This window comes from Pogoniulus pusillus, chromosome 5 (genome assembly GCF_015220805.1).
Source record: "Pogoniulus pusillus isolate bPogPus1 chromosome 5, bPogPus1.pri, whole genome shotgun sequence".
NCBI lineage: Eukaryota > Metazoa > Chordata > Aves > Piciformes > Lybiidae > Pogoniulus > Pogoniulus pusillus.
The window spans coordinates 7,685,600-7,711,737 of record NC_087268.1 but is presented as its reverse complement, the minus strand read 5'-3'; the positions used below and the strand labels follow the sequence as shown (position 1 = coordinate 7,711,737).

Sequence of the window (26,138 nt, the reverse complement as noted above, 5' to 3'; positions counted from 1 at the left end):
TGTGGTTACAGACTCTGCCAGCTCTGGTGCATTCAGTGGTGCTTGCTGTGTTTCACAGGGTTTGTACAACAAGCAACTTGTGGGAGAAGTGACTTCTTCCCTGCTTCTGTGTTGGTGTGAAAAAGGCATCATACATTAACACAGCTTTTATTGGATGCCATTCAGATGTTTCTTCCTGAATTACTAATAGAAAAACCAGTGTAGAAAAATGGGTGCTTAAAGAATTGAGAAAAGGTTTTGAAGGTATGAGGGGAGGGAAAAAAAAAAGCCACAAGAGAAAACTAAAACATAAAAAAGAAGGAAGTACCAAATTGGTTAATACACAAAAGAGAGGAAAGAAAATCTTAAAATCTACAGATACAAAACGTGGCTTAAAACAAAGCATCAGAACCTCCATTTGATTAAAAGAAACCAGGCTGTTTTGATAACTAGTGAAGTGTGCACTGTGATCAAAGATCCAAGCCTGGCAGATGATGAGTTCTCTGATCTCCTTCCAGCACAAGACAGAGGCATGTCCTTAGAAGTTAAGCATGTGAATAATGTCGTGTCCAAATGTTTGAGATGTGTCTGTGCATGTGCTGGAGGAGGGCCAGTTTGCTAAGTTCCTCCCAAGTCTGAAGTACCTATGCAAGGAACCTGTTAAGTCTTACACACCCCACTGGAAATCATTGCATTTTTTGGTGGGGAATGGCATCTTTTCTGAGATACAAAGGAGCAAAACTCAGTGGTCTTACCTGATCTTAGGTGTACCATGAAGTGACATTGAAGGAAAGTATTGATCAGTGTGGTGGGTTGAAATTAGAATCACAGATTTAACCAGCTTGGGAAAGTCTTTTGAGATCACAGAGTCCAGCCAATCACCCAGCACCTTCTAATTAATTAAACCGCGGCATTAAATGCTCATCCAGTCTCCTTCTAAACACCTCCAGGGATGGGGACTCCACCATCTCCCTGGGCAGGAGATTCTCCTCAGCTAGATTCTTCTGATTCAGTTCAAATAAGCAAGGACTTAGTGAACTGAACACTGAGAATTTCAGCTTCTTTTTGTGGTTAGCCTATGCTTGTGGTGAGTCCTGGTGTTTGATTTGGGGTTTTATGGCATTTATTTTGCTGGAGGAAGTAGCTTAAATATTCTTAAAGCTGGAGAAGAGATGCTTTGGAAGGGTTGCTGTCAGCAGAGGTCATGCTGGATCCATATTTCATCTTGAAAAATGTGTGTGTGTTTTGAATGAACAGAAGTACAGTGAGGGCAAGTTTCGATGGATGGATGAGTGGATGTTGTCTGAGCCTGTCTGTGGTTTGAGTATCTGAGTGCATTTTGCTGGTCTTTGCACCAGAGCAAGAGAAGAGGGGATGAACATGTGCACTAGTCTCCACATGAGCTCATGTGTGAAGCAGTCTATCTCCTGTACCTGGTAGAGCTGACTGCCTGATACTGCTCCTTCGCAAGCTCTCCCACACACACATCAGTCTGTGCAACCTTAGCACATGTTTGAAAAAGGACAGAAAATGCAGAAAATTAGCAGAATTTACCTTTTTTTTCTGTTGTTGGTTGTTTGGGTTTTTTTCTGCTGAGAAAGCCTTGTTGTCTAGGGCCTGCAGCCCAGAAGGAGCCAGTAGCTCTGTGCCACTGCATCTTTAGCATCCATCTAGACTGGAACAGGGCTAGGTCAGCAGAGATTCATACTGTAGATCTCATCCAGGCAGCTGTTCCCTTCCACCTGACTTGACCATCTGCTGCTTTGTCAGCTGGTTTCCAGGCTTTGCTGCAGCTCCATGTGCTGCCTTGCTCCACGAGCCAGATTGCAGCAGTATCTCATTATCAGAAGATCTGGAATTCCCACCAGGGGAGTGTTTGGCATCACTTCCGTGGTGAAATGGTTCCTTAGGCACTGGGGACTTGAAGCTTTGCTTTGCTTTGCTTTACTAGACGTCCACTTTTTAACTCCATGAAGACCATTAAAGCATTGCCAGCTTGCTTAGGCCCACAGAGTGTTCATTCTGCACCAAGTGTGGTTACATCTGTGCTCCTCTCTCTCCTAACAGATGGACCTCTCTGAAGAAATTCTTTTTACTCTGTCTTGCATCTAATTTCTGTCTGTCTTGTGTTGTTTATTGCTTGAAATCATGTCTTAATCACAGAATGATAGGGGTCAGAGGGGGCTTCTGGAGATCAGTGAATCCAACCCCCTCCCCCACTCAAGGCAGGTTCACCTAGAGAAGACAGATTTGGAATGTCTTCAAAGATAATAGACTTTACCAGCTCTCTAGTCAGCTGGTTCCAGAGCTCCAGCACCCTTTTATTAATGAAACCCCTCCTCAGGTTTAGACGAAATTTCTTGTGTTAAATGTGCCTGTCACCCTTTGTCCTGTCGCTGAGCACCACTGGAAAAAGACTGGTCCCATCCTCCTGCCATCCAGCCTTTAAGTATTGATCATCGCTGAGGAGATCTCCCCTCAGTCTTCTATTTTCCAGACTACAGTATCCCAATTCTGTCAGTCTTTCTGCATAAGAGAGATGTTCAGTGCCCTCAGCATCTCTGCAGCCCTTTTCTGTACCCTCTCCTGCAGTTCCCTGTCTGTGTTGCACTGGGGAGCCCAGAACCAGACAGAATACTCCAGAGATGTGTCTTCACCAGGACAGAGTAGAGGGGGAGGAGGCCTCCCTTGACCTACTTGCCACGCTCTCTTGATGCATGCCAGGATGCCATCGGCCTTCTTGGCCACAAGGGCACATTGTTTTTATTAAATGTGAATAAGAAAAAGTGTTTTATATTCCTAAGACTGAAACCATTCTGGACTCAATCAAACTGGAATTAAACAGTGCTGTTGAAGTAGTAATTAGAGCGAATCCTCAAATCAGAATTAGCAGCTAGTGTTGGACTACAACCAAACCATTAACATTAATACATAATCAACACTTATCAATTCCCAGATAAGAAATCTAGAGAGAAAGCTGCCCATTTAATTAGACACATTCCAATTAAGATTTCAGTCTTAGTGCAATAAGATTATCTGAACATCACACCCTTATCCCAGCTGAGTTGCTTTAAAGTCACATTTGCAGTCATTTGTGTTTCTACTTAATTGGATTGTTCCAAGTTTGATCTTTTCTTGTGATTTCTCTTGTTCTCTTTACAAAGGCCAGATTATACAGCTAGCAGCTATGGCTAAACACTCAGAAAAGCTCATTCAAACTGCTTCTATTTTTCAAAATAAAGAGCACACACAAGTTCCACAATGTCTTACAAGAGAAAGTGATGAAGGTGAATTAAGAACATAAACAAATTAAGGTTTGGAACATTTCTGGATGTTTTTACAGATACATATTAGGTCTGTTTGTATTCTGAAGCCATAAAAACATTTAAAAGCCCCTTCTCACTTAAAAGAGCAAAAGGCAACAGATAGTAAAATTAGACTGCATATAGATTCTCTTTACCCAGTTCACATCCTCATGCAATTAATAGTTGGAAAAGCTAGCAAAAGACAGAGGTGATATCAGACAGGGCTTGGAATAGGAAGCTCATGGATTCTACAAACCAAACAGCCAATAACTGGTGAACTTGCACTGAAATGAGAGAAAGCAAAGGGCCATGCAGGCTGCTCCACTGTTGTGCACAGCTTGGGAGGTTTGCTACTCCTGTGGGGCAAAACAAATCTGGGGGTAGGAGGCTGATCCTGGGCACTGCTGAGGTCTTCCGAAAGAGCAGTTGTTTGTGTTCCATCTTGAGCTCTGGGTGTAATTTTGGCAGGTCCTCCCACCCCGAAAGTGAACAAATGAGCATCATAGAATTGCTTTGGTTGGTAAAGAAGTCATAACACCACCATGTCCCAAAGTGCCAGGTCTGCTTCCAAGGACAGTGATTCCATCACCTCTATAGGCAGCCTGTTCCAATGCCTGACCACTTTTGCAGGAAAGAAATTCTTCCTAATCTCCAACCTAAACCTCCCCTGGCACAACTTCAAGGCATTTCCTCTCATCATATCACCTGATACTAGGGAGAAGAGATTGATAACACCACTCCAACCTCCTTTTCAGGTAGCTGTAGAGAGTTATAAGGTCTGTCCTCAGCCTCCTTTTCTCCAAGCTAAACAATCCCAGTTCTCACAGGTGCTCCTCATAGGACACAGGACCTTTCACCAGCTTTGTTGCTCTTCTCTAGACACACTCCAGCACCTCAATGACCTTGTAATAAGTGGCCCAAAACTGAGCACAGTATTCAAGGGGTGGTCTCACCAGTGCCCAGTAGATGGGCACAGCCACTTCTGCAGTCCTGCTGGCCATGCTATTTCTGAATCAAACCAAGATGCTGTTGGGCCACCTGGCAACACTGCTGGCTCATGTTCAGCTGTCAACCAGCAGATCAATATTCATTGTTTGCACAGGAATTGTTTCCCTCTGCTTTGAGGAGACAGTGTAGAGTGACTGTAGAGAGATAAGCCAACGTGAGGACCTTTGATTCCTTAAATGCATTTTGTCTCTTAGCTGCTTGCTGGCATCTTCTGTTGTGGAATGTTTTGTACAGATTGTTTGATGCTCTGGTTCCACTGAAGTGCTGCTGCCCATCTCACAGTTGCTTTTAGAAATGCGAGAAAGTTGAACCCCTTGGGATATCTTTAGGACTTTGTGCTGCTCTTCCCCTGCAAATGTCTGCAGCATTTGGATTCTGTCTTACCAAAGGTTATGCTCTGAGGATCTATGAGGGAAGCTTTGTGCAAATAGGTGCAAAATGGAGAACGAGCATAGCTAGTAACTCAACTATTCCATGTGTAAGACTGTGTTTTGTCCTCTTCCAGCCATACTCTCAGAAGACAGAAATTCCAGTGAGTCTGCCTGGAAGAATAAAATTTCTCTATCTGCCCTAAACACTCCAGAGCCAGCAATGATGCATGAGCCTTTAGTTGGCAGCCAGAAAAGGAAAGCGAGGAAAACCAAGATCACACATCTTGTCCGAACAGCAGATGGTCGAGTCTCACCAGCAGGAGGGACAGTGGGTAAGGAAATGGGAATTTGCTTTAAATGGAATGGTAGGAGAATGTTTGGAATAACTTATCAGGGATGTATTTTTCAGGTGGATTGGTTTCACACCTGCTTAGAAATGCCATTCTCTAAAATATGGGTATCCATCGTCAGGAAATCGGTGACTGTGGCCACTCCATGGCCAACAGTTTTTTTGTTTGAGAGTCCAAATCTGTCTTGTTTCCCTGGACATTTCTCTGGGAAGAACTGAGAGCTGACACAGAAATGGAAAACAGTTACCTGTCATAATTTCTTTCCAGTCTAGCAAAGAATTTACACTGCACCTCGCTACAGGACATAAAAAGTAATTCTATAACCTGAGAGTCAATGCTGCAGTCCTTCCAGAACTTCTATATCTGAAATGTGCACAAAAACTTTACTGCTTGACCTATAAATCAAACTCAGTTAAATCAAGATCAGTCAACTGCTTTATAAATCTTTGTACTGTGCTTCTGCCAGTAGCTTGGCTCAGAAGAGATTGCAGTTAGACAAAGGTACAGACTCTGTTGACACCAGGCTAGTCAGTGTCTTGGTGGCCTGCTGGGAATCTAAGAGCTAAATTTTCAAGCCTGTTTTCTTGTATTGCAGACGAGAAGCCAAAAGAGCTGCCACAAAGTACTCTTCAAAAAACATCAAGTGCAGAAACAGGTTGCAACAGTGAATGCTCCAGAAGTGCAGAGACAGAAGAAAATCATAGTATTACATCAGATATGCCAGCAGTGTCTGCATTTTTTAGTTTAGCTGCCCTGGCAGAAGTAGCAGCCATGGAAAACGTACACAGGTATGATTTGCTTTTCCCTTTGTTGTCTAAGTGACTAATATGTGGCTGCAAGCTGTTGAGAAAGCATTTGAGTTGCAGGATGTTTGTTTTGGCTTGAGTTTCCTCTTCCACAGCTTTCTAAGAATGTCTGTTCTCTGCTACTTGCTTAAGCAGTGTTAAGTCTTGACCTAAATGACAGTGCAGTCTGTGTCAGTGATCAGTAAATTGGTCCTCCTTGGCAAGCTTGCCTGCCAATTTTTGGATATAAACAGGTTTCTTGAGGAAAAAAAACCTTAAATAAACAGGTCCTTGAGATGCTAATGGTTGATGGTTTCCAATTCTCAGATGTCATTCCTCCTGTTGCATGTTCCTTTCTTTTTCCAGTGAGCTAAGACTGCTCAGCCCAAGCTTTTTTGATGAACATGGCTGAAGGAAGCTGTTATTTTCACTCTTGGCACTTGGGTGTGTAGGAGGAAAAAGTGTCTGCAGAATGTCATGTGATGGAACAATTCTGGGTGATGGAATCATAGAATCATGGAATGGTTTAGGTTGGAAGGGACCTCAATGATCATCTAGTTCCAGCCCTCAAAGTCTTATTAGTTTGGGTTGATCCTTTTAGCTACTGAGTAGGCTGTCCACCTGCCCTAGATGGGCCTGCTTTAGCCTCTCTAGAGGTCCCTTCCAACCCCTAACATTCTGTGGTCTCATCTCTAGAGGTCCCTTCCAACCTCTAACGTTCTGTGGTCTCACACATGGAAGTTGGAGAAGGTGCAGGTTACTTCAGGCCGTTGGATCAGTTCTGCATGGTCATAGAATCACAGAATGCTTCAAGTTGGAAGAGAGGCTCAAAGGTCATCTTGTCCAACCCCCCTGCAGTGATCAGGGACACCTCCAACTAGACCAGGTTATCAGATACTGCATGCTAGACCTGTGATGGAAGGAGACTAATGAAAGCAAGTCCTCCTTGGCTTTTAATTATCCAGTGGTGGTGTCTGATGCTGCAGCTTACTGGAGATGTTTACTGTTCATCTCCTGGACCACATCAGCCAAGTCAGTCCTGTGTGTTCAGGCTGTGCATCAAACAGTGAAAGGCTTTTTAGAAGCTGACAGGCCTGACAGGCTCACCAGCCTGACAAGTCAGGTGAACCTAGCTGACCAAGTCCTGTTGCAAAAGCTGTTGTCTTACGTAAGCCACGTTGTTTGGGGTGAGAAGAGCTTTCATATTGCAGTCTCACACTGCAGAAAAGCCTGTCCTTCCCTTCCCATGTTGCAAAACAAATTAGTCTGCTATCAAGACAGCAAAAGGCTGAACTCCTTTCTGTCACTTTCTGTGGTCAGAAGCCACATGAGACTTGGAGAAGTGTTGTGCTAGGCCCTGCTCTCGCTAAATCCTTGTGGTTTCATTGATTTCCATTAATACTGACCAGATCTGTTCAAGAGTGGCAGGATTTGCTTCGTGTGGGTTTTCCCTCTGTTCCTCTCAGAGTTCTTGTCCTACACATGTTCCTGTTGAAGTGAGCTGGTGTTTTGTGTAGCTTTCTGCTGGGGTCTTTCTTCCTCCCACCTTTTGTCATCACATCAGCCAGCTAGAACAATGCAGCACCTTCCGTGATTACTGAAAGCACTAAACAGGCGAATGCCCAGCAACAGTTGCAAATTCCAGCTTGTAACCATCCTTCTGGCCATAAAAGGGAATGACAAGAGAGGAGGTCTCATCTCCAGTAGAAACTTAGACACGTCTCTGGCAGAGCTGGCAGATGGAGGTCAGAACAGAAACCTAAATCTCATGGAGTAGAAGCTTCTCCTTTTTGTGCTTGGCTGACTGTTTGTTATCTTTTGCAATTCATTTATTTGCAAATAGCTAGAAATGAGAAGCAATTTAATTGATGTGTTTCTTCAGTGCCTGACTGTAACCACTAAATAGTGTCAGTAGCCTTGGGCCATGGAAGCCAAACTCCTTTCTAACTGTAATTAGACCTTGTCTGGAAGGAGCAGCATGGTTTTCATTGGAAGGCTTCTGTTTAGCTTTATTCATCTTGTGCATGCCCCAGTTAAGTGCTGGCATCTTGAGCTGCATTTCGTGCCAAGGCCATTTCACTGCAGTCCAGTTGTGCAAAGCAGGTCAGTACCTCCGTTTCTGCTGGGGTCTCAGCTGAGCCAGAGTGAGGTAAAGTGGCTAGGGTGTAAATAAGAAGTGGGCCTCGAATTTTCATCACTGTAGATGACACATCCAGGAATAAAAATAGACTTGGGAGATTAGGTAACAGGAGGTGACATGTTTTGTGTGCGTATTTTAAACGATAAGCTGCAAAGGAGCTCTCCCAAGTCCATCTGCTACAATAATTGATTTCCAGCATGGAATTCTGGTGCAGTTTGTTTCTTCTTTTTTTTTATCCCTGTGCCAGGGGATCAGTTTTAAATTAACACTGCTGTAGTGATGAAAAAGATGTGCTGGGCTGATGAAGTGTTAAGTCATGAAACTTGTAGTCATCCCAACATCTGCGTCTCTGCTGATGAGTGCATTTCCATACTGCTCAGAAGCTGGCTGTTGGCTTGCATGAACGTGACACGTGTGTCTGCATTCACCTTCCTTTTGCCAAACGTGACCTCTACTCTCTGCTTCCCAGGGCTGAAGCCACTCCCTTACAAAATGAGTAACAGCACTGGTGCGCTCTGAGCTCACTCTAGAGCTCTGCATTTTGGTTTGTGCCTTCAAATACTGTGACATCTTGGTTTAGCCTTTCCACTGTGTTGCAGATTGTTCGAGGGTATTGTCTTCCTTTTGCAGGACTAACTCTGAACAGAGCCTTTGGCAGTGGTGTGTGGGCATCTGTAGCAACAGATGTTGTAATGCCAGGTGTTAAACCGTATCACAGGCCAATTCCCATACTTTTTGCTCTGATAAAAATACCTCCCCTCCTCCAAATAATCATAGAATCACAGGATTGTTTTGGTTGGAAAAGACCTCTAACGTTGAGTCCAGCCCTCAGCCTAACACCACGTGGCCATTAAACCATGTTCCAAAGTGCTATGTACTTAGAGGAGGCTGAGGGGAGACCTCATTGCTCTTTAAACTCCCTGAAAGAAGGTTGGAGTGACATAGAGGTCAGTCTCTTCTCCCTGATATCAGGTGATAGGACAAAATAAAGTAGCCTGAAATTGCACCAGGGGACATTTAGATTGGAGATTAGGAAAAAATTCTTTGTTGCAAGAATGGTTAGGCATTGAAACAGGCTGCCTAGGGAAGTGGTGGAGTCACCATCCCTGGATCCTGCACCTGGGGAGGAATAACAACGGGTACCAGCACAAATTAGGAGTTGCCCTGATGAAGAGCAGCTCCACAGAGAAAGACCCTGGTGTCCTGGTGGACAGCAAGTTCTCCATGGGACAGCAATGTACCCTTGTGGCCAAGAGAGCCAATGGCATCCTGCGCTGCATCAAGAAAAGTGTGTCCAGCAGATCTAGGGAGGTTCTTCTCCCCTCTACTCTGCCCTGGTGAGACCTCACCTGGAATACTGTGTCCAGTTCTGGGCTCCCCTGTTCAAGAGACACAGGGATCTGCTAGAGAGAGCCCAGCAGAGTGCCACAAGGATGATTAGGGAGCTTGAGCATCTCCCTCACGGGGAGAGACTGAGAGACCTGGAGCTGTTTAGTCTGCAGAAGAGAAGACTGGGAGGAGATCTTCAAGGTATCCAGATATCTGAGGGGTGGGTGTCAAGTGGATGGGGCCAATCTCTTTTCACTGGTCAGCAGCAATGAGACAGGGGACAATGGATACAAACTGGAGCATAGAAGGTTTCACCCTAAAATGGAGAGAAACCTTTTACAATGAGGGTGATGTAGCACTGAAACAGGCTGCCCAGAGAGGTTGTGGAGTCTCCTTCTCTGGAGACTTTCAAGGCCTGTCTGGATGCATTCCTATGCAGACTACTCTAGGTCATTCTGCTTTTGGCAGGGGAGTTGAACTTGATGATCTCTGAAGGTCCCTTCCAACCTCTAATATTCTGTGATTCTGAGGTGTTCAAGAAAGGTGTGGACATGGCACTGTGGGACATAGTTTCACGGTCATGGTGGTGCTGGGTTGACAGTTGAACTTGATGATCTTTTCTAACTAAAACAATTCTGTTGTTCTGTGATTCTTGAGCACCTCCACCACCTCCCTGGGTAAACTATTCCAATGTCTGACCACTCTTCACTCTTTCAGTGAAGAAAATTTTCCTACTATCCAATGATGGGTAGATACCCAGTATCTAACAACGGGTGATATCTAATATCTGGTACCTGATATCTACTGATGGGTGGCTTTTCTTCTCTTCTTTTGCAGAAGTCAGAGGGCCACACCTCTCCCACACGATGGACAGCCAAATGAAATGTCTCAGGCTCCAGTGCTTATTTCCTGCGCTGACCAGTGAAGCTCCACTTTATTGTAAAACATTGTGCTTTACCTAATCTCCTAGCCTTGTCTTTACCAAGGGAAGCTAGTCAGTCCATGGGATGGAAACTATAGACTGCAAGCAAGTGCTTATTGCTCTGAGTGGCCCAGAATTCACTGGAAGCCAGACCTTAGCATCTTGGGCCAGGTCCTCAAATCGGGAACCCAGTATGTAGAGGGTGATATTAATTATCTTTTACTGAACAGACGTGGAATGATCCTAGAGCTTGCTTTCTATTGAAGGCTTTTAAAACAGTTGACTAGGCGGTTGGTGTGAAACAAAGACAACAACAACAACAAAAAAGGCTGCCTTTACTGTTAGCTCACACAGACAGCATCTCTTTTACCAACCAGAGAGTATGGCAACTAGTTTCATATAATACCTAGTTATTCTAAATGAAAATTAAAACCAACAACAACAACCACAGGAAAAAAAAAAACCCAACAATGAAAACACTGACGCACTGCACTAGTTATTATTAGATATTCTTAGTCCTTTTTGTACATGAAGATTTAAGTTCTAAGATGGTTTATATTAATAGGTTATGCCTACGTTTATATTGTAGAATGACTTTAAAACAAAGCTCTGTTCCAGAGAACTCAAGGCAGGCCCTGGACAGATGTACCATTGTTAGCGGTGTTTGGGCAGCCATGTGGTCCAGATGTTCTGCACTTTGATATTTGCCACCGGCGTGGTAGAGTTTACTGGGAAGAAAACAAAAACAACAAAAAAAAATCCTTGACAGGCTATGTTTGGGTTTGTTTCTTTCTTTCTTTTTTTTTTTTTTCCCTTTTTTAATTTTTTATTTAGTTTTTTTCAATAACCAGGATGTTGTGCATTAGGAAGAAAAAAACAAACAAACAGAAGGAGTGGTGTATGGACAAGCAAATGCTGCAGATAATTGACTTTGTCTTTCATGCCTTGAAGGGTTCCTTGATGTTTTTGCATAGATACCTGAGCGACTTGGTGAAACTTTTCCTGTTACACAAACAAAACTAAACAAAACAAAAAGATACTGCAAAGGAGTTTTATCAAAAGTGACCTTAGTATTATTTCAGCGTTCTGGAAAACCCTAAACCCGTGACTTTGGACATACATGCGCACCAATCCACATCCTTGTTTCCATTTTCCAGACAACAGGCATTGTTGTAGTTAACTATGCACAGTCTGCATCAAAGGGCCGTTGAGAGTTTTGTGTTGGGAAAGTGGCAAGTTGTATACAGACAAACTACAACCGAAGAGAGTAATGCTTGATTGAATTCAGACTTCCACGCAGATCCATCTGCCAGTTTCTCTTTGCTTCTGTTGAATTTTTGTGTTGTGCTCTCACAAAGACATCCCAAGAGCAGGCCGAGTGTATCACTTGGCCTCTTAACCTTTTGCTGACTTAACACTATTGTATAACCGAGCATCGCTTCCTACCAGTAGACGCAAAGCGATGGCTAGTAATTGATCTGAAGCTACAAATTCCACAGGGTACTTCTTCTATAGCACAAGATGTTTCCCTACTTTTTGCATTGTAGCACAACAATTTACCAAATTGGACTCCAGCAATAATTTTTCTATTAAGTCTTCGTCATACCGGCTGAACTTTTGATAGTATTAGCTTGAGTTTGAAGTTCTTTGAATTAAGTCTTTAAATGATGCGAGTTTACATCATTCTGTCAGGCATTCTTATTTATACTTGATGAACTGATAAGGTGTTTCGGGGTTATTTTGTAACTAATTTGATGTAATAGCCATATGGAGAGTAAGTCTCTTAACGCTTGCTAAGTTTTAGCCTTTCATTGTTGTAGTTAAGTGACAGTCTTTGGTTCAGCGTCAGGAAACAGCAGACAACACACCACACCGGTTGAGACAAAGGCTTGAAGGTTCAGCAGAAGGGCAGGTAGCTGGGGAAGTGTCACTGAAGCAGCACCTTTTGGAAGAAGGGGAGCAGCAACACAAGAACAACAAAAATTCATGAGTCAGTGAAAAGGCTTTTTAAAAATTCAGGTGAATATATATATGAATATATATGAGTATATATCAATATATATATATCTCAATAGGTCTGAATATATATATGAATATATATGAGTATATATCAATATATAATATATGCCCCTAGAATGCCATTGCAGCCTATGGCAGTATTTTTAATAAGATTTTATTAAAGTTTTATAAGTTATTTTAACAAGACAGGGGAAAAAAAAAAAAAAACTTTAAAAAAAAATAAGTAAACCACAAAACAAAACTGCTGGGTCACAGCAAGGTGGCTGTTGGGAGTTTTGGACCACTTTATAATTAGCTGAAATCCAAATATTGTTCCAGTGCAGGCCGTTCACCTTGACAGTGGTACTAACTTATTTCTCTAGAAGCCTTTAGAGTAGATATATTTTTGTCAAGAGCACCCCCATCCTTCCTGGAGTTAAATTTCAATATTGTTCCTGGAGATATTTCTGTATATTAATGGTACCTTTTTTAAAAAAGAAACAGAAAATTACTTTTTTCTATATGATCTTACTTGATCTGCTTTTCCTTGACTTTCCCTTAGAGAAAGGGGGTAGGGTTTGGGTCAGTTTACTGGATATGACTGTTTTCAGATACTTATTAAACCTTTTTGTAGATATGCTTAATTTTTAAGCGATTAGGCACTGAGAGTAGCAGAAATCCTGCAAAGCTTTATAGTTCACTAGGCATTTGCCTTTGTTGGTTCTCTGAGTGATGTCTTGATTTTCAGTAGCTAGAATTTTTTTCCCTGAATCTGCTAGAAAAAAAGGGGGGGGGAGGTATCAGTATTTTCAGGTAACAAAGTCTGTTAGCACAACAACCACCACCACAAAATTCAGACCAATATCTTCCTGTATTTGGGGTTGGGTTGGGGTTGTTTTGGTTATGGTTTTGTTTTCTTTCCTCGTTTTGTTTTGTTTCGATTTTTTATTGGTTTCAGCTGCTTTCCATTTTGGAAAAATCTTCTTGCTATTGTGTGTACTTCAGTATACCAGCAAACACTGTTACCTGTTAACACATTGTCCACAAATGCCTCTAGAGAAGAAATTGTTGCACCTTATGTATATCTCAAGCAAACCAAAATATGACGCTTTTCTGCTTTGTTTATTCTGAATATGTTGTATCATACTTTACTGAACCCATTTTAACTTAGCTAAAGCTATCAATATTTATGCATTTCACATTATTTTCTGGATCTGAACCTGTGTATAAATCTTTCTTTAAAAAAAAAAAAAAAAAGAGAAAAAAAAAAAGAAAAAGAAAAGCATTTACCCTAGTTGTCCTCTGTGACTTCTCCATGGGAGGGGGGAATCTTGTCTCAAGTGTTAACATGCAGTACTGTCCCAGTTTTCCTTGGCTTTTATTTATTTAGTGATCTTTGATATTTCATACTTAGTGTTGAGGTATACAAAAATGCATTGTCGTAGCTGAAGCTACAGATCTAAGCAGCTAGGAGGAAAAAAAATTACTGTAATGTCTCCTTAATTGTTATAGTACTGTATGAAAGTATGGGAGAAATGTTCTACAGAACATTTGAGATGCAGATTCTTATCCCCACAGTAGGTTATTGTTCGGAGTTTAGACCAAATCAATCCAAACTCTGCGATCTTAAAAGGTCTAAAGATCAACCTAAAATGATTCTGTGATTCTAAAAACGTCTATGGAGATCACTTAATGCTCTGCTTATGGCAGTAACTACCCTTTGAATGTGCTGTGATTTCAGAAATAGAATATATTTATTTAAGATGACTGAATGCTCTTTTTATACTAATACAGTATCCCAAAGTCATGAGTAAGAGACTTCTTGGTAGTTTGAGTTTCCATTTTGTAGCATTGGTGCATGACTTTTGAAGTTCAAGTGATGAGCGTTGCTGGAAAGAGGCACAGGAGCAAGGGACTGGTAGAGAAGTTTGTGGACTTGTGGTGTTGAAATTCCAGCTTTGGTCTTGACTCTTGGTGTGAAAGCTGCCTTTGTAGCTCCAAGCTGAAGATCATCGCTCTGCAGTTTGTGTCAGGTAGAAACCCAGAAGAGAAGTAACTCACATCAGAAGGGGGGAATGCCTTGTGGTCTTTTGGAGTGGGATCTTGAGGCTGTTTTAACTTCCACTGCCTTGTTTAGCTACTCTGTGGAACAGACTTAGGGCAGATGTTGAGCAGGCTGAAGGCAGCAGTTGCAGACATGGGGACAGCTGAAAAAAGGATGAAGGGAAAGCTGGCCTTCATTCTCAGCATGGCAAAGTTACAGCAGCAAAGGGGAGTTAGAAGTAAAGGTGTATATATGTGCGTGTGTGTGTGAGTGTGTGTGTATGCACGCGCCTAGGTGTGTACATTTGGCAAGGAAAATGTAGGCAAAACAAAAACCTGATGGGTCTGCAGGAGACTTCTATATGTTGACCCTCTTGAGTGCACTCCCTTGTTGTTTGGGTTTTTGTTTTAATGCTAAGTCTAATATGGCTACCTCTCCTCTAAGACTACTTTCATTAAATTCCATTTGCTTTCAGGCTCAATGGTGTTGTTTTTCCTGCCATGGATGCTGTTGGTGTATCTCTGTGTGCTTTACTTTCCAAGAGCAGGTTTCACATAGTGCAGTCAACACAGAGGCTGAATATTGAGTGGTGGCAAAACTATGTTGCTGGAGCATTTTTCTTTAAGGTCTGCCCTGGTCATGTGGGTTGCAGGACATGGGTCTGCTACCCTGTGGTTAGTTCAGTGAGATCAGGTTTTGTGAGAGCAGAAAGTGCAGTGCTTGTAGGGTAGTGGACTTCAGATCATGGGGTGGTGGACTGGAGATGTTGCCAGAGTTGATGCGGTGAAGCCAAATGCTGCTCTTGAATCTTAACCCTGCAGTTTGCGATCCTGACTTTGCAAGGAAACAGAACTGTGCAGCTGGTGCATTGGACAGCATACCTTAGCCACTGTTTGTTTGCTGTGCTTTGGTAGGCTGTAGAAGCTCCGAGGTATCTCTGCCATGGTTTGTGATACTTGTACGTGTTGCCGAACTGTTACATACAGCTGCCAGGATGCTGAGGCAATTGAGAATACTGTGAGCTGTGGAGGAGTGCATTTGCACTTGCCTCCTCCCCTGAAGTCGCCAGTAAAAGGGCACAGTGAGGTTCATACTCTCACCTAAGAACCATTCTGGTCATTTCTAGACTCAGTATTTTCTACTGAATCAACAGCTTTGGAGAAGTTTATGAGATGAGTGTATATTTTACATTCCCCCACTAACACTTCTAAGGCAGAAACCAAGGAGGACTTGCCCTGAGAGATCCGCACTTAAGCTGAAAACCATCCCTAGTGAAGGGTCAGCCTTGACATTTGCACTGTGCCAGTGTAAGAGTCCCCATTATGGATCCACTGCACTCTTTGGGCTTGCATGATGTTCCTGGGGCAGGCACGTCTTTGTCACCTAGGGCCTGCAGTGCTTCCAAAGAATTCTGTTGGAGTTCCTGGGTCTTGACTGTTAGCATTTACCAGCAGACTCACACTGTACTCTGCTGGGGAAAAACACCTGTACAGGCCAGCTACCCAGGTCTGATCTACTCTTTTCAATCCCTGCCACTGATACCTTAATTCTTCCCCCAGCACTGCTACGATCAGTGGTTGGGGCTTTGACAAAAGCAGAAGCAGCAGACACGTGCATGTGTGTGCAAATACAACACACACATTGGAGGGCAAGGACTTGCAGGGACTTTTTTGAGTGCACTCCCTGTACAAAAGTGTTCCCATCTTAGGTCGTAAACCAAGGTGACATTTCTCAGATGATAGTTTTCCAACCCCCTTGTCAGCCTCTTTTCTTTCACATTGCCCCAGAAGGTGTGATTTTCAGCAGTCACACCTGAAAAGAAAAAAAAAGACAGATCCTGCTGACCTGGATGCTACAAGCCCCTTCTTTCTCAGCAGTGCTTGCTTTTCAGAACTGGTAGCTGTTGACAGTTTAACACAACTTACTGGCTGTGCTCTATCTTTCTAGAGCCTAATCCTTCAACTTCTGTTCTCACACAGCATTCCACTGAAGTTTGCCCCAGTGTTTGGCTAGATTCTCTCCAAAGCTCGGTGTAAACATGCCTTACAATAGTTTCTCTCCATCAATGGTATAACAGAGCTACTGCCTTCTTAGATGTGTGTAGTTAAAGTAAGCACATTGATAGAATGTCATGCTTTCCCCCAACTCCTCTGATATTTTTAAGTGCACATGTTAAGTCATGTGTATAACATGCTAAAAGTACATTAAACTGTGATAATGAACTGAATAAAATATTTAATAAAAGATTTGAACTATCTGATAAGGACCTGCCAATAGAGTTCTTTATTTGGGTTCTCTAGCCTCTGTGCCTGTAAGCAGTTTCCCATTTAAAGCTAATGATTGCAAATAAATGCTGTTCAAAAGGACCTTCTTTGATACTTCACCTGCTTTTCTACCAAGTCATTGCTGTCTTCACCATATGGCCGAGTTAGCAGCATTTGCAGAATCACTTTTTAGCCACAGTATGAGTTGTTAGCTGTTTGTTTTAATAAAACAGAAACAAGCTCATTTTACACCTGAAAATGGAAGATGCCAAAGCCCAGGGCTGTAGCCTCAGATCTGTGAATTCCTGACAGATCATCCACTCAGTGGCTGTAAAGGTACCACCTGTTTTGCAGAGAACTTCTGCCTTTTTTGTCCTTGCTTACACCTGGCTATAATGGGAGCTTCCATTTTGTTGTTACATTTCCTGGTGAGCACAGTTGGACATTGTTGGAAAGAGCCATAGATCCATGCAGGCATCCCCATCATTCAATGGCTGGCATAAAACTGGAGATAGTGGAATAAGGAGGAACAGGAATCAGTGCTGTTAGGCTGTAGAAGAAACATCACCCTTTTCTCCTGAGCTTTCCAAGTATCCACTTCATGTTTCTGGATTTTATCTCTTTGCACCATTGGGAAGCTTGTTCATAGTCTGCTCAAGTGTAAGAGAAGTCATCTCACCTGAAGAAGCCCTTGCTATGGTTTTAGTCTTGGGACACTAAGAGAACTTACTTAGGAATGGGTTCTCTTTTAGAAATAAGCAGCAGCATTGATGTTTAAACTTAAAGGTCCTCACTGCTTTGGAAACTTACTTAAACCAGGACTGTGTTCTGCCTATATATTTTACTCTTCTGAAGCTTGAGAGGCAGACTTTGGGATCTTGTCTTCTCTCCTTGATTGCCATGTATTTTTCTGATATCAGAAGACTCAAGACTTCATGTAGACACCAGTTGTTCACACAAGAGTGGAACTACTCTCTCTGAGCCAGACCTAGCAGAAGGGAAGCCTTTAGGTTCTTTTTTTTCTTAACCATTTACTCAGGGAAGAAGCAAAGTGCAGAGTCTTGCACTTCCTCTAATGGGTATGCACCAGAATGTCTGATACGAAAGGCAGGAGTGGAAGAGCTGCAGCATTAAAGGTCATGTAAACGTCCTGAGTGGGGAAGGAGGAGAAAAGCACTGATTCAGAGGACAAAGAAGGCTGGAAGAAATCTTAAGAAGTGTGTTCTTGCAGCATAGTAGGGCCAGTCAGGGACACTGAAGACACTGTTTATTACCGTACAGCTTCACTCCTCCAACTCCAATCTTTCCTCATCTGCTCCCATTTGGTTCTTCCAACACAAGACATTGGATTCAGCTAACTCTTGGTGCATCTAGATCTGGCTTGTCACTCACATTGCTTCTTGAAGCTGCATGGCATTGAAATGACACTTTCTTAACTGTCAGGTAAGAGACTGATGCTTCCACTGATACTTTCAGCAGAAGGCGGAGTGGAAAGGCATCCTCCTCAAGTGCCGCACTTAGGTGCCGCATCGTTATCCCTTCCGTACCATTTTTGGGGTCCTTTTTGGTGTTCATCCCAGATTTTTAATGTGTGGCAAACCCTGCTTTCACACAGACTTCATTTTTTTCTCCCTACAACATAACAGCACTGACTGAGATGCAAAGTATACTTGAGCAGCCCCTAACTGTGCTTGTCAGGGGTCTGGTTCCTCAGTAGGCCACTAGCACTTTGTAACCAAGATGCAGTGTAACAGCAAGATGCATTCCTCTGGTTTACCTCAAAGTTCTGTTTGGCTTTGTTTTCAGAACTAAAACCTATGAGATGTCACACCTACCCTCTGTTCAGTGCCAGCTTCTTCTGGGGGACTGTTCTTGGCACAGCAGCAGTAAGAAATTGAGATCTGATAGAGTTGTATGTCAGATGTACTCGAGATTTCAGGTAGGCTTCATTGGGTACTTTCTGACAGGACAAGACAGGGTTAGATCCACAGGAGAAGATAAGGTCAGGGGTTCAGCAGGAGATAATGTCAGCTCTTCAGCAGAAGAAAGCCAGTATAAGATGAGAGGTGTCTGTCTCAACCCCAGCTGGAACTCCATTTGGAAATCCAACCTACATACAAAGTGATTAAAAAAAAGTTTGCTACACACAGAGCAGCACTTCAATAAAGCCATGAAAAGAGGAACTGCTTGAAATAGGCCCAAAAATCAAGCCTGGTGAGTCAAAACACCAGGCTCAGCACCTAACTGGGATTTTCTCAATGTAAGCACCTGATGCTTCAATCCACTTTACATTTTGCTTGGTCTCTTAGTGTTTGGTATGAAGTAGCACCAAGAATGTCAGGTTCATCTATGACGGTTTGCACACTTAAGAGCAGACCATCAAACAACATCCAGTTTAAGGGAGAAAAAAGGGTAATGGGAAAAACCTGAGCTCTGAACAAATGTCCTTCTGCTCCAAAAGAAGTATTTGGAGTGCATCTTAAAGTGAGATACAAGGCCCACTGAAGGCTTCTCAGTCAAGGCAAACCATCAGGGTCCAGTCTGATCAACCTGAGCATCAGTTCTCCTCCTTCCAGTGTGTGTGGGTTGGTTCCCTTAATCTCTGGTGCACACCTGGATTCATGATCTCAGGTTTTCCTAGTGTGAAAATCTTGATTGCTGTGTCTTCATGAGTGAGCTTCTTGAAATGACATTGCAGCTGGAGGTCTTGGGACTCAGCAGCGTGTTGCTGTCAGTTTCAAGGTCTGAGGTCTCAGATACCACCCTCAGAAAGTTTGCTAGAGTGGGATGTCTGTGCTGATTGGAGCCTTCTAAGTGCTGCTCTTCTAACCACTGTGGGTTATTCAAACGCCTCGCAGTCTGTCAGGAGTTACACAGACTTTGGAAACCAGCTAGTCCCAGTCTGTCACACCTGAAAGGTTTTGGTGGTGGTGGCTTTGTCGTGCCAGCAAGTCTTTTTGCAGGGCTAGTTCTGAGCTGTGCACGTTACAGTGAACCTGGGGTCTTGAGTTAGTGGCTTTTCTGTCCTGCAAAGCTCAGCACTTCGCTAGACCCCGTGCAGCACGCCGCTGCCATCAGCACAGGTCAGAGCTGTGTCGTGTGGATTACACTCACTGCATGTCTTGACAGAAGGACTGTTCCTTGTTGCATTCTGAAGTGTTCCATCTGGTTTGGTCCACTGGCTTGGTTCAAGATGAGTTCTTCACAAAAGTGAAGCTTTCTAGGACTCCCATTTGTGGTGGTTGTCATGGAGCAAGGCTCTGGCAGAGAGAGGCACTTCCACCATGAGAGCCCTTCAGGAGAGCAAAGTCTGCCTTTGTCCATGCAGCTGGGATCACTTCTTGCCCACAGCTGCTCAGAGACATTCTTGTTTAAAAAAAAATGAAGCTAACCTAGCTAAGAACTCAATGGTAAAGAGCTTCCAGGTTTCAGTGAGTGGTACTTTGAGGGTGAGGCACAAAATGTGTCCTCAGTCAGAGCAGCTCTGGGAACTGTGGCAGGTTACAGCAACAAAGCTGGGCTTCCTTTTGTTGCTGAGAGGAATGTGTGCTAATGGAAGTGAGGTGTCAGGGGAATGAACCATCTCAGCAGATGGACTATTTCATTGTCTTCAGGAGGTTTCAATTTCAAGTGCGAGGTCTGCCAGGAAAACAAAACCAAAACCAAAGAAGAAATTAAGAAAGTACAGTTCTGTTCTAGTCTGCAGCCTGACTGGGATGCTGTGTTTTGCTTCAGTGACTGTAGTGGTGAGTTTTGAGCCTGAAATAATATGTGAGCTGCTTCAGATGTGGTGGAGTTCTAAAGTCACACCACCTAGATGACCGAGGTATTTGGCACATGCCATAAGTGTTGCTAACACCACAGTGCTTCTTCCCTGCATGCATGCAATAAATAGTACCAAGTAGTCATCATTTTAATCAGGGCTTAAAATACTCTTCCTCCTGTGGCTCATGAAAACCTGTTGTGCTTGGCTGGCACAAGCTGTGGTTTAGACCTGGAAAGCATTGGAGGGAGAGTTTGGCTGTGGTAGATAACATTTCCAAACCAGCTTTCCTTTTTATATTTAGAAGACAGCTAATTCAGCTCTGGGGGGGGGTTCTAAAGTGACAGTGACTGCTGGATTCTGTTGCAAACGTCCACACCAGCAAGGGAATGTCTTAGGGCTGAAGAGCTGCTCAATGGCGCTGGATGGAACTGCTGGACTTACAAGATGTGGGACATGGAAGCTGTTTGATTGCAGATGTAGGACAGGCTGTTGGCAGGTATCAGCACAGGTTCACTGGGTGATTGTGCTGAGTTGCATGAAAGGAAAGTGGTTTAAACATTAGGACAGCTGAATTTAAAACCCATTTGATTCTCTTGAATCCAGCATGTCATCAGCGCCAAGTGCGTGTGGCAAAGTTAGAGGAGGCTTCATTGCAGTGCTTCTTGTCCTGAGCTCTTTGCTCAGCACTTTTTACTTGCCCCTGCCCCTGAAGATGGTCATGGGTGCCTAGATCAGTTGCAGATGGAGTAGAGTGAGTCTTGATACCATCCTGTTGTCCATGAGCAGGTGCAGCAGCCCCACTGTGGATCTGAAGCACTGAAATGGTAATCAGTGGTTCTCAGCATCCTCCAGGATTGCCTCATGGGCTGTGCCCAGTGCAGTTACTGGCTGCTTTGGAGGACAGGATGTGGGGTTGATGGTGCCAGCACTGGCACTCACCTGGACAAGTCACTTGGGCATTCTCTGCTGTGCTCAGTGAAGAAATACTCAGGTAAAGGGCACCTGAGTGCACCAACAGCTTCGCTTGGGCTGGCCTCTGGGAACAGCAGAAGTAGTGAATGCCCATAAGAGCCCTTACAAAATGAAGCAGAATGTTAGTGGCACCCACCCACAACTGATCTATTCAGTCTTCTGTAGCTTGTATATACAAACTGCCTGGAATGCACAGTATTTGCTGCCACAGGGTCTGACAGCTGCACTAACACAGCCTTGCTTTGGGCACTTGGGCTCTTAAAAATGAGTGAAAATAGATCTCTAATTGACAGGTTTATGTGTCTGCCTGATGGCAAAATGTACCTCGATCATCAGGTAGACAGGAGAACAAAAATTTCTCTATAATTTGTAGGGCTGGGTCCTTATTTTAGCCTATTCCAGCAGAACATTTGACATAAACAATTGGTGAGAGTCATTCTGATCTGTCTCATGTCTGAGAAGCGTGGGAACACTATGATAGGTACAAATCCATTTTAGGTTTTTCATATTCACAGACTTTCTTGATCTGCAACTGGTTTAAAAAAGCCCAGACCAAGTCTATATATATATTTGTATAAATAGGTGTGTCCTGTTCCATCTTGGCAAAGTGATTCTAGTAGTGGCAGCCAAGGGTTGCTAGCAGGGATTGAAAAACTTCTTTATTTAATGACAAACTAAAAGTTTATTCTTCATGCAGGAGAAATTTCTTGGGGGTTTAGGACCACTCAGAAAATCAAAGAGTTTATTGATCTAAAAAGTTCCACATTGTATTGAGAACAGAGGTTTGGTTTATTAAGAATGGGTTTACAGTTCACTGTGAGGAATAAATTCATAGTATAGTGAGAATAGATTCACAGTTTCCAGACTCACCATTTCTTGAGCATGAAACAAGAGGGTTTTTTTTCCCTTGCAACACTCCAGGGCATAGCTGTGGATTCCATAGGTTAGATACTCCAAGCATGGATTTTTCTGAAACACTCCCTAGAGTCTCTGAGGAATTCCCACAATACTCCAAGCCCTTTGCAAGATGAGTGATTTTTTTACTGCTTTTGGTGACTGAGATCACAAGTGCAGTTAGTTGGAGAGCCTTCAAGGCAATTAAGGAAAGGAAAGGAAAGGAAAGGAAAGGAAAGGAAAGGAAAGGAAAGGAAAGGAAAGGAAAGGAAAGGAAAGGAAAGGAAAGGAAAGGAAAGGAAAGGAAAGGAAAGGAAAGGAAAGGAAAGGAAAGGAAAGGAAAGGAAAGGAAAGGAAAGGAAAGGAAAGGAAAGGAAAGGAAAGGAAAGGAAAGGAAAGGAGGAAAGGAAAGGAAAGGAAAGGAAAGGAGGAAAGGAAAGGAAAGGAAAGGAAAGGAAAGGAAAGGAAAGGAAAGGAAAGGAAAGGAAAGGAAAGGAAAGGAAAGGAAAGGAAAGGAAAGGAAAGGAAAGGAAAGGAAAGGAAAGGAAAGGAAAGGAAAGGAAAGGAAAGGAAAGGAAAGGAAAGGAAAGGAAAGGAAAGGAAAGGAAAGGAAAGGAAAGGAAAGGAAAGGAAAGGAGAAAGGAAAAAGAAAAGAGAAAAGGAAAAGGAAAAGAAAAGAGAAAAGGAAAAGAAAAGAAGATAAGAGAAAAGGAAAAGGGAAAGAAAAGAAGATAAGAGAAAAGGAAAAGGGAAAGAAAAGAAGATAAGAGAAAAGGAAAAGGAAAAGAAAAGAAGATAAGAGAAAAGGAAAAGGAAAAGAAAAGAAGATAAAAGAGAAGAAGAGAAAAGAAAAGAAGATAAAAGAAAAGAAAAGAAAAGAAAAAAGAAAAGAAAAGAAAAGAAAAGAAAAGAAAAGAAAAGAAAAGAAAAGAAAAGAAAAGAAAAGAAAAGAAAAAAGAAAAAAGAGAAAAGGAAAAGGAAAAGAAGAGAAAAGAAAATAAAAGAAAAGGAGAAAAAAGAAAAGAAGAGAAAAGAAAAGAAAAGAAAAGAAAAGAAAAGAAAAGAAAAGAAAAGAAAAGAAAAGAAAAGAAGAAAAGAAAAGAAAAGAAAAGAAAAGAAAAAGGAAAAGGAAAAGGAAAGAAAAAAGAAAAGAAAAGAAGAGAAAAGAAAAGAAAAAGAAAAGAAAAGAAAAGAAAAGAAAAGAAAAGAAAAGAAAAGAAAAGAAAAGAAAAGAAAAGAAAAGAAAAGAAAAGAAAAGAAAAGAAAAGAAAATGAAAGAAAAAAGAAAAGAAAAGGAAAGAAAAAAGAAAAGCAAAGAAAAAATAAAAGGAAAGGAAAGAAAAAAGAAAAGAAAAGGAAAGAAAAAAGAAAAGAAAAGGAAAGAAAAAAGAAAAGAAAAGAAAAGAAAAGAAAAGAAAAGAAAAGAAAAGAAAAGGAGAAGAGAAGAGAAAAGAAGGGGGGGGGGGGGGGGGGGGGAGGGGAAGCAGGTCTCACTTTTTGGCTGCCACACATTGCCTCCGACCTAGGTGGGAGCTCCTTTGCTGTGCCAGTGGGAGGATGTGATGGCGTGTGTGGAATGTGCAGCTGCCTTGAGCATCAAACCAGCATCCCGTAAGTCTTCAGCTGCTGGAAGTCTTTTGCCACCAGGATAGAAGCAGCTGGTTAAAAATAAGAACAGCTTTAAAATAAGGACTGGTTTGGCTTTGCCACTTCTGTCCAGTCTGCTGTCCAGCTGAACAGATGCGATGGGGACAAATCAGTCTCTGCTTTTATATTGCTGGGCTTGCCAAGCTTTACTTACAGAGGATTTTCCACCTTTCCCCTGCTCACTTTTCTCAACCATCTGAAAACTTGTTGGACAGCAGCAGCAAAATGTGCTGCTGATGGGCCATGTCCCACGCCATGCTCAGCTGCCACACAGCTGAAAAGCCCACAGAGAGTTGTTAGTTTGTTGTTTGGTTTTTTTAATTAGTGGTATTTTCAACAATGATCTTCCCCAGCTGTGGCTGTGCACCTCATGCAGCTTCTGCAAAAAGAAGGGGCCTTTGGTGCAGTGTGGGTAGAGCAGCAAAGCTTCGCCCCCTGGGCCCTTCTTCCACCTCAGCTTCTTGATGGATAAGCCCAAGCAAGTAGCAGCGTGTCAGGAGCCCAGCTGGCTCTTCAAATGCAAGGATTTATTTCCTCCTCCTGAGAGTTTATTGAGCACACATTGCCAGTTTATTCAGAAGGGAGTCGCAGTTTGTTGGGACTAGAGTCTCACTTTATTAAGTCTAGATCCATAGTTCATTGGGAATAGATTCACAGTTCATTGGGAATAGAGTCATGGATTATTGAGAGGAGGCACATGCTTTGTTGGGAACAGATTCTCAGCTTATTGAGAGTGGATGCACACTCCGTTGGGAATAGGTTCACAGTTTATTGGGAATTGATTGACAGTTTATTGGGAATAGATTCTCATTGAGAGTGGATGCACACTCTGTTGGGAACAGATTCACAGTTTATTGGGAATAGATTGATAGTTTATTGGGAATAGATTCTCATTGAGAGTGGATGCACACTCTGTTGGGAATAGATTGACAGTTTATTGGGAATAGATTGATAGTTTATTGGGAATAGATTCTCATTGAGAGTGGATGCACACTCTGTTGGGAATAGATTGACAGTTTATTGGGAATAGATTGATAGTTTATTGGGAATAGATTCTCATTGAGAGTGGATGCACACTCTGTTGGGAATAGATTGACAGTTTATTTGGAATAGATTGATAGTTTATTGGGAATAGATTCTCAGTGGATGCACACTCTGTTGGGAATAGATTGATAGTTTATTGGGAATAGATTCTCATTTTAGTGGATGCACACTCTGGAATAGATTGACAGTTTATTGGGAATAGATTCTCATTGAGAGTGGGTGCACACTGTGTTGGGAACAGATTGACAGTTTATTGGGAATAGATTGACAGTTTATTGGGAATAGATTCTCATTGAGAGTGGATGCACACTCTGTTGGGAATAGATTGACAGTTTATTGGGAATAGATTCTCATTGAAAGTGGATGCACACTGTTGGGAATAGATTGACAGTTTATTGGGAATAGATTCTCATTGAGAGTGGATGCACACTCTATTGGGACTAGATTCTCAGCTTGTTGAGAGCAGATACATCATTTATTTCTAATAGATTAGCATCTTATTGGTAATAGATCCACACCTTACTTGAAGTTAGGTTTTTCAGTTTCTCAAGAATAGATTCATGTTTTGTTGAGAATGGGTTTGCAGTTCATTGGGAGTTAGATTCTCAGTTTATTGGGAATAGATTGAGTCACAGTTCATTTAGAGTAAACTCACAGTTTATTGAGAATAAACTGGAAAGTTTATTGAAATTTTATTCACAGTTTGAGAATAAATCCTGAGTTTGTTGGGAATTGATTCACAGTTTGATGAGAATAGCTTCAGTTTGTTGATAAGAGACTCTCAGCATATTGAGAATTGATTCTCAGTGTATTGAGAATTGATTCTCAGTGTATTGAGAATAGAGTCACAATTTATTGAGAGTAGACTTACAGTTCATTGGGAATAGATTCACAGTTTATTGAGCATCGATTGACAGCTTAGGAGGATCTGGCCTGGTTCCTTTTTTTAGCTCATGGCTTATTCCAGAAACTGATGCACCTCTAAACCAGGTCATTCTTTGGGCTACTTGTAGCAGATTTTAGAAGCCAGAGGCTTCTTGAATGCCCACCTTGTGCAAGCCACTGGCCAGAAGCAGCAGGGGATGTTTGAAAGCTGCAGCGATTCTGCATCTTCTGAGTGAGGGTTTTTCTTGCTCTTTACCAACCTGCCAATAGCTTGATCAAGAAGATACAGGGCTGCAGGGAAGCTCCCATGTTAGGGTGAATGTTTCTCTGGTTTGATCAAGAAGATACAGGGCTGCAGGGAAGCTCCCATGTTAGGGTGAATGTTTCTCTGGTTTGATCAAGAAGATACAGGGCTGCAGGGAAGCTCCCATGTTA

The 26,138-nt window shown here is 42.5% G+C and overlaps 1 protein-coding gene across 8 annotated transcripts in view; it reads left to right on the top strand.

Moving 5' to 3' along the window:
- Positions 1 to 10,962, top strand: part of BBX (BBX high mobility group box domain containing) — a 133,241-nt gene extending 122,279 nt beyond the window's left edge. For all 8 annotated transcript variants that reach the window (XM_064143146.1, XM_064143142.1, XM_064143145.1 and 5 more), the window contains 3 exons: positions 4,798 to 4,995; positions 5,609 to 5,801; positions 10,105 to 10,962. In XM_064143146.1, the coding sequence (XP_063999216.1) occupies positions 4,798 to 4,995; positions 5,609 to 5,801; positions 10,105 to 10,192 (479 nt within the window). In that variant the 3' untranslated portion in view covers positions 10,193 to 10,962. The remainder of the gene's footprint in view (positions 1 to 4,797; positions 4,996 to 5,608; positions 5,802 to 10,104) is intronic.
- The last annotated feature ends 15,176 nt before the right edge of the window (positions 10,963 to 26,138 follow it).